At 42.4% G+C, this 7910-nt stretch overlaps 1 protein-coding gene across 1 annotated transcript; it reads left to right on the plus strand.

The window, feature by feature from the left end:
- Positions 1-5517: 5517 nt before the first annotated feature.
- Positions 5518-7315, plus strand: KLHL25 (kelch like family member 25). Its single transcript, XM_063314226.1, has one exon. The coding sequence runs from the start codon at positions 5539-5541 to the stop codon at positions 7306-7308; it is 1770 nt and encodes a 589-aa protein (XP_063170296.1). The 5' UTR covers positions 5518-5538; the 3' UTR covers positions 7309-7315.
- The last annotated feature ends 595 nt before the right edge of the window (positions 7316-7910 follow it).

Below are 7910 nucleotides of genomic sequence, written 5' to 3' on the forward strand. Positions count from 1 at the left end.
ATAATCTTTTCCTCTTAAAAGTTCGGCCAAAAATAAGCCTGTTCCTTCAAGCTAGATTTCATTCAGAGGGAGACTGTGAGCAATACAGACAATATGCAGCAGAACAATTTCCACAAATGAGGACTGAATATTTTCTATGGGTAAATACCTTTAGCAAGGCTTTTTTGTAGCATGTGTAAGGATCCAGGTGAATCACTAGAAAGAGGCAGGTGAGAAGACCAGTAAAAGAAGAGTATGTGGTAGGTGTGGTTAACTTGTGATCAAGCGCACATAGCTATCTTGCAAACGTGCATGCATGCATAAACCATCACCCTGGTGCTCCCCCTTTTTGTTTATTTTGGCAAGCAGAGTTTTGCAAACCTGCATTTTTGCAAGCACAATTGGCAGGCTACATTCAGCTTGATAAAACCACAAGCTTTCCTCTCTGTGCAGAAGAAAATAAAGCATCATTGGTTTTATTACCATCTAGAGGAGCATAGATTCTTCAGAAGATGCTTCCTGTCTATCACAGACCTTTTAAAAAAAAACACTGGCAAAATTCTCTTTTCCCTTTGTGCATCTTCCCTCTTAGAAGGCAAGATTTCCTGGATCTATGTGTAGGTAGAGACTGAGCTATGGATTTTTCTTTTTTTAACTACTGGTAGTCCTTGTTTAGCGACTACAGTTGGGACTGGCAACTTGGTTGCTAAGGGCTGCGGTTGCTAAGCAGAAAATCATGTGACTGCAACAGGCCTATGACCTTCGGTCCTTAAGCGAAGCATCCCATGATTTTACTTCTGGCTTCTGTATTAACTCTGCTCGTCGCAAGCCGGTTGCAAAGCACGTGAGTGGTGATTACATGACTGCAGGACACTGCGACAGTCGTAAATTTGAAGATTGGTTGCAAAGTTATTTTTCCAGCACCATCATAGCTTTGAACAATCGCTTCATGAGGTCATCAGTAAGTGAAGACTACCTGTAGTTCCCCAGAACTGCCAAACAAATGTCACTGGGAAGGGGGAAAACAAAGCCAGATGCAGATTGGTCCCTTGAGGTAAAACGTAGCACAAGATATGAGCAAAACAGTTCATATTCAACTATTTCAAGCATAAAGTGTCTCAAAATGTCCCACTCCAAGGGCAAAATGGGCAATTTTGAGCTCCGAACCACTTTGTTTTCAGCTTGAAAAGCTTCTGAAATGTCAGAAACATTCTGCTTCATACTCATTTCACGAGTATGGGCAGTTCATGAAGTTTCAAACCCAAAATGGTTCAAAAGAAAACTTTTTGCATACTGTCATTAATGGCCGGTTGCAGTTTATAAATCAACCTTTCCCTGATTTAGCAGCTAAGCATTATAGGAAATTTAATCCACTTATCTAGAGGGCAATAGACCAGGGGAGGTTGCCGTATGCCATTCAATGAGATAATTGTATATGTTAAGGCGCTTGCTTGTCAGGAATTTTAAAGTAACATTCTAAATAAGGGCTAATCAAGATATACTGTAGACAAGGATGAAGCTATAAACCCTTCAATAGGTTTATGCTCTTGGGTTTAAATTCCAGATGTTTTCATCCCGACTTTTGGAGAAATGGATAATTGGTTGTTTTGTTGACAGCCTTAAAAAGAGACCTGACTGATGCTAACACAATGATTCTCTCTAATGTGGGAGCTGCTGGTTCCTGCCTCACCAGCCTCTTTCCTAACAGCTTAGGCTGTGAAACAATTAGGGAGCCCAAGGTCACCCAGGGAGGTGCTGTAATTAAGAAGGGAGCTGATCCAGGGTTGTCCCCAGTTAGTCTCCTGAGAAATGCAACCAGTGCAACACTTCCACGGTGCTGAAACAAAGCCCCTCTCATCTATCCCATTTGTTTTGCATTTGTTGTCCTAGAGATCTGCTAAGGCCCAAAGAACTAAAGACAAATAGATGATGAACCAGAAATCCTCAACAGCCACCACCACACTATTTCTGCAATATACTGGTTATGGTCACAGATGTTTAACCAGGTGAAAACCTGGCCAGTGCATTCTTACAACATTCTAGTCTTGGTTAGGGTGAGCCTCAGTTATGTTTTTCTTGTTGTCAATTCACATTTGGATCATTCATAGCAGGGATGGGCAACATGTGCGCACTGCCTTTTTATGGGCCTCAGAACTTCCTGTGACTGTGACTGTGACTGCTGAAAAGTAATGGCACAGTTCCTGTCAGGGTTCTGGTGGAAAACCCATGGAAATGGTAATAAAAATCGTAAGATAGCCACACCATCATTAAAAAAATGAAGGAACTTCTCAAAACATTCCCACATCTCGTGTGGCCCCACCATGTCCTCCTAAAATAAGTGCACCCCTTGGCGCTCCCAAAAGACTGCCTCCTCCTTGTTTAGGGTTCCATAAAGGAAATGTGTGCCTTCAGGTCAATCTTGACTCCTGGCCACTGCCTGGACCAAGTCCCTGCAGTTTTCTTGGTACTGCAGCTTGCTGGAAATTAAGATTACAGTATTGAGGGGGAGCTCAGCAGAAACAGCAGGGAAAAAGCTGCAGAGCTCAACACGGCAGGAAACCTAAAAAGAAAAAAAAAGGATCAGCTGATAGGCGGTGATCAAAGGGCGAGCCAATTGGCTCCTGCCTTGAAACAGCAGGAAGAAAAGAATGTAAAAGCACAGCCAGAGGAGGAATGGCTTGTTGGGGACGACCGTTCACTAGACTCCAGCCCAGCCTTACCTCTCAGAAACAGAGGAATCCGAAGATTCCCAGCCCAAGAAAACCAGAGAAGTTCCTGCCTGCCGATCCAGCCTTGCCCCGTTTTGCCATCCCAATGTCCCATTTTGGTCTCAAGGAAATATGATCAGCCTACACCCATTGCACTCTCCTGTTAGCACTCACATGCCCTTGGGGTAGCCCCTCAGATCTGTGAAGTCCAGCTCTGCTCCTAGATCTTCATTAAACATCTCTGCTTAGGACTAAGTGGCTGAACTTCTGACTCTGAGTTACTGTCCATGGCAAGGGGTCCTGTGAACTTGCTGGGACTGTCAAAGTCAGAGTGGGGTCACTGGCTCCAGTATTCCTGGAATCTCCAGTGACAGGACTACTGTCACCTGATGCAGAGCTTCTGGCTCTACTTCCTCCTCATCCCCTAGCAGGATTGGAGCACCTGGATGACTAGGGAGTACTTGCTGAAGGTCCCCTTCTATTGCAAGATATGATGGAAAAGGGCTGAATGGCGTGATTTCTATAGGGGTTCCTCTCCTATAGAATAGCTTGACTTTTCTAAAGACTAATGAAAAGTTGGCTCTTCCAATAGCTGTTGCTTAAATAGAGTGATCAGCACCAGAATAGTTGGCTTTTTGTTGTTTGCACTATTATTACATACTATTTTTTATTGTTTTCTATATTTTTGTACACTACCTAGAATCTCTTGGAATTGAAGCAGTCAATACTTTTTATAAATGAAGTCTACATTTTATGTCTATTATAAAATGAATATTTTTTTATAAATAGTAAAAAAAAACAACTATAAAATAAAAAGTAAAAATTCAAGCTCAACAGGCTTCTGCTCCAGCTGAGGACAATGCCCATTTCTCTGAAAAGATTGCTGTCTTTACAAGCAAAATAGGACTCTGCTTGTGGACAATTCTTTAAAAAGGGCAATTTGAGGGAATGCTGGAGGTTTTTATTCATACTTGTTTTTTTTTAAGTTCACTTTTTTGCTTCTATGAAGTCTCCAGATTGAATGTCCTCTGCTTGACACATATGGTTGGATTTGGAAAAAAAGTAATAGATGCTGCAGCAGACATTCCCAACCACTCCTCCTGTAGACATCTTCTACTACAAATCCCATAATTTTCAGGTGTTTTAAACAAGGGATGCTGAGTTCAAGAAAGTTGTCTTACAGGCTACTATAGTTGGAGTTGTATTACTATTGCTGAGTAGTCAATATTATCAGCATTGATTATCAGCTGAGCATTAAGTTTTAATGAAAAGTGAGTTATTTTTTAATTAAATACAAATCAATTTCCAAAAAATATTTGCTGTTACAGGATTGTTCAAAGAGTGGTATTATAAGGAAATAAATGCAATGTGATTATCTTTTATATGTCAGATCAGAAGAATAACCCTTTAATGTTCATTGAATAATTTCACGTATTCAAAGCACTTCACGTACATAGTTTAGTTGAAAGCCTTAAAACAACTCTACATGGACAGCTAGGCATTGATGAGCCTTCTCCAGGATGGCAGAATTGACTGAGCAAGAATGGCTTAAGTAATTTTCACCAGAAGCAAAATTCAAACAGGAGGGAGTGCTTCACTTCCTGGTTCATTGTTCTACCTCTAACAGCGTAGTCATTTGCTTAAAAATAAACCCTACTGAATGTAATAGGAAATACAAAATAAGAAGCATTAAGTAACTACAAATGCAGGGTTTAACATCAGCTTTTAATTACATACGTACTAACTCTCAGGCAGGGCAACACAATCTGCAATCATGGAGTGCTTTAACCACAGAGACTCAATCTGCAGTTGTGGAGTGCTCTAACTCTGATGCCATGGTTCATTTGAACTTTCTCTTGGGAAGGGTATAATGGAGGGCTTTAGAACTTTCCCTCACCCAACCTCTCAACCTTTTTTGGCATTGCAAAGCTGGAGTTTCCAACATCCCAAATATCAAGCCTTAGAAGATGGCGACCACAACACATTTTGCTTTCTAAGGTTGAAGCTCTCTCTTCAATATTTTCATTATTTATTTTTAAAAATATAAAATTTCCCCCCCAAAACCCTGCCATTATGTATAATAAAAATAAGCCAGCAGGGAGATTGTGAATGGAAAACCATATGTTCTAAACAACTAGAAAATTTGGCCTCAAGCTTAGAATGAGGAGCTTCTTTTTATTTCCTTCAAAGTGTAATGGTTACTTGGCACAAACATAAAAGTTGCAACTAGAACAATTTTATGTCTGTGGGTGAGAAGGAGATTGGATTAGGGAAAGAAACTGACAGAAGGGTGTGTTTTGGCATCCATGAGAAATGGAGAGAATAGAGAAGGCATGCCAGCAAAGAGTCTAATCTTGGATTTTAGTGTTGCCATTCCAGCAAGAGATTCTGAAGAATTGGGAAAGTCCTTGGAGGAGGATTTTTTTAGGACAACTTGAGACTTGTTTTTTTCATTTCATTCAGTCCTCTGCCATGATGAGATCAAGGGCTCATCTTATTCATTATTCCATTTCTGCACTTCCTCCTGTTGACTGGCTGTTAGAAATGAATCAAGACATTCATGTGTTTACTACTCTGACTGATTGGTAATCCTGGATATATTTCCTTAGGGATAAAATCGTAATGTTTCAGATTATACCTCTTAATCATCCCACCTTTATTCTAACAAGCTCTATATGGTGTCTAGAACATCTTTTTAAAACTTTGCTAGGTATACTAGGCTGAGAGACCATGACTAAGTACAAGGTCATTCTAGATTTCAAAATTATTTTGAACCACTATTGAACCACCACTATTACTTGAAAATAAGGGTGTTTCTTGTTCCTTTTCCTACAGTTCACATCCAGTAGTCATGTCAGTCAGCGTCCATGAGAACCGTAAATCCAGGACCAGCACCGGCTCAATGAACATCTTGCTGTTCCACAAAGCCTCCCACTCAGACTGTGTCTTGTCTCACCTCAATACTATGAGAAAGCACTGCATGTTCACTGATGTTACACTTTCTGCAGGGAATAAATCCTTTTCATGTCACCGAGCAGTGTTAGCTGCTTCCAGTAGATATTTTGAAGCCATGTTCAGCAATGGCCTTCGTGAGAGCTTAGGGGATGAAGTTAATTTTCATGATAGCCTCCATCCAGAGGTGTTGGAGCTGCTGCTAGACTATGCTTACTCATCCAAGATCATTATCAATGAGGAGAATGCAGAGTCCCTCCTGGAAGCTGGAGACATGTTGCAGTTTCATGATGTCCGAGATGCAGCTGCTGAGTTCCTTGAGAAGAACCTTTGTCCTTCCAATTGCTTGGGAATGATGGTCCTTTCAGATGCCCACCAGTGTAAGAGGCTTTATGAGTTCTCTTGGAGGATGTGCTTGGTCAACTTTGAGACAATCCACAGGAGCGATGACTTTAACAAGCTCTCGAAGGATACACTGCAGGACTTAATTTCCAGTGATGAGCTGGAAATTGAGGATGAGGAGAAGGTCTTCAAGGCAGTTATCCATTGGGTGAAATATGACTTAGACAAGAGGAAGCCTTTTCTCCCAGAGCTGCTAAAGAACGTGCGATTGGCATTGCTGCCTTCTGAATGCCTCAAAGAAGCCATGGCCTATGAGGAGCTGATCACAGCAGAGGAGGAGAACAAGGAAATCATGGGTGAGGCACTTCAGTGCAAGAAGAAAATCCTGCAGAATGATGGGGTGGTCACCAGTCCTTGTGCCAAGCCCCGCAAAGCTGGGCATACTTTGCTCATCTTAGGTGGACAGACATTCATGTGTGACAAAGTTTACCAAGTAGACCACAAAGCAAAAGAGATCATCCCTAAATCAGACCTACCCAGCCCACGGAAAGAGTTTAGTGCATGTGCCATTGGCTGCAAAGTTTACATTACTGGAGGGAGAGGCTCAGAAAATGGTGTATCCAAGGATGTCTGGGTCTATGACACAGTTAATGAAGAGTGGTCCAAAGCTGCCCCGATGCTTATCGCTCGATTTGGACATGGTTCAGCTGAGCTAGAGAACTGCCTCTATGTTGTGGGTGGTCACACCGCAGTGGCGGGGGTCTTTCCTGCTTCTCCTTCTGTTTCGCTGAAGCAGGGGGAGAAGTATGATCCGGTTGCCAACAAATGGACCATGGTCGCTCCCCTGAGGGATGGTGTCAGCAATGCTGCAGTTGTAAGTGCACGGCTCAAGCTCTACGTTTTCGGTGGAACCAGCATTCACCGCGATATGGTGTCCAAAGTCCAGTGCTACGACCCAACCGAGAACCGGTGGACTATCAAAGCCGAGTGCCCCCAGCCCTGGCGTTACACGGCGGCTGCTGTCTTAGGCAGCCAGATTTTTATCATGGGTGGAGACACAGAATACACTGCAGCCTCCGCTTACCGTTTTAACTGTGAAACAGACCAGTGGACACGGATCGGGGACATGACAGCCAAGCGGATGTCCTGCCATGCATTGGCTTCAGGAAACAAGCTTTATGTGGTGGGGGGCTATTTTGGGACACAGAGATGCAAAACACTGGATTGCTATGACCCTACCTCAGATACCTGGAACTGTATCACCACAGTGCCTTACTCCCTCATCCCCACAGCTTTTGTTAGCACTTGGAAACACTTACCGGCCTGACAGTCAAGAGCACCAAGAGGTAAGATTTCTTCAGGGCAGTTCCAGTCAGGACTTACCTGTCTTTTTTGCAGGAAAGCCCTTTAAGGTGGAAACATCTGCAGCTTAGAAATATAGAAGATCTGAGAAAACAGTTTTGGAAAAAAGTGAATTTGGATACTTGTGTTTTGAACTTTGCTTTGATGATTGGCAGTAATATGTCAAGAGAAACACTTAAAGCAACAAATAAAAAGTGACAATAAAACATGGCATTTTAATTTGGGCAACACTAAAAATACACCGGGAGTCAAATATCTGGACCAATGGAAAGGTCTTTGGGTCCAGAAGAGACCAATATGGCCAGGCCTTAATAAAGTTGGGCCCTTCTGTGTCTTTCCATGGGCACAACCTCTTTACTGCCTTTCTGCTTACGGGGAGTTTAAAGGTATATTCTGGCACTGAGAAGTATACCAGCTTATGCACAGCGTCAGCTGAAGGGACAAAGAGGCAGTGGTACTATGAAAAAGGCTTGCTTCTTTAGCTTAGTCCAAGGGCACATAAAAAATTGATTGTACTGTAGTTGAGCCCAGCTCCTAGACAAATTCCTTTATTGCTAGAGATAGAAC

The sequence above is a fragment of the Candoia aspera genome, chromosome 13, assembly GCF_035149785.1.
Source record: "Candoia aspera isolate rCanAsp1 chromosome 13, rCanAsp1.hap2, whole genome shotgun sequence".
Classification (NCBI taxonomy): Eukaryota; Metazoa; Chordata; class Lepidosauria; order Squamata; family Boidae; genus Candoia; species Candoia aspera.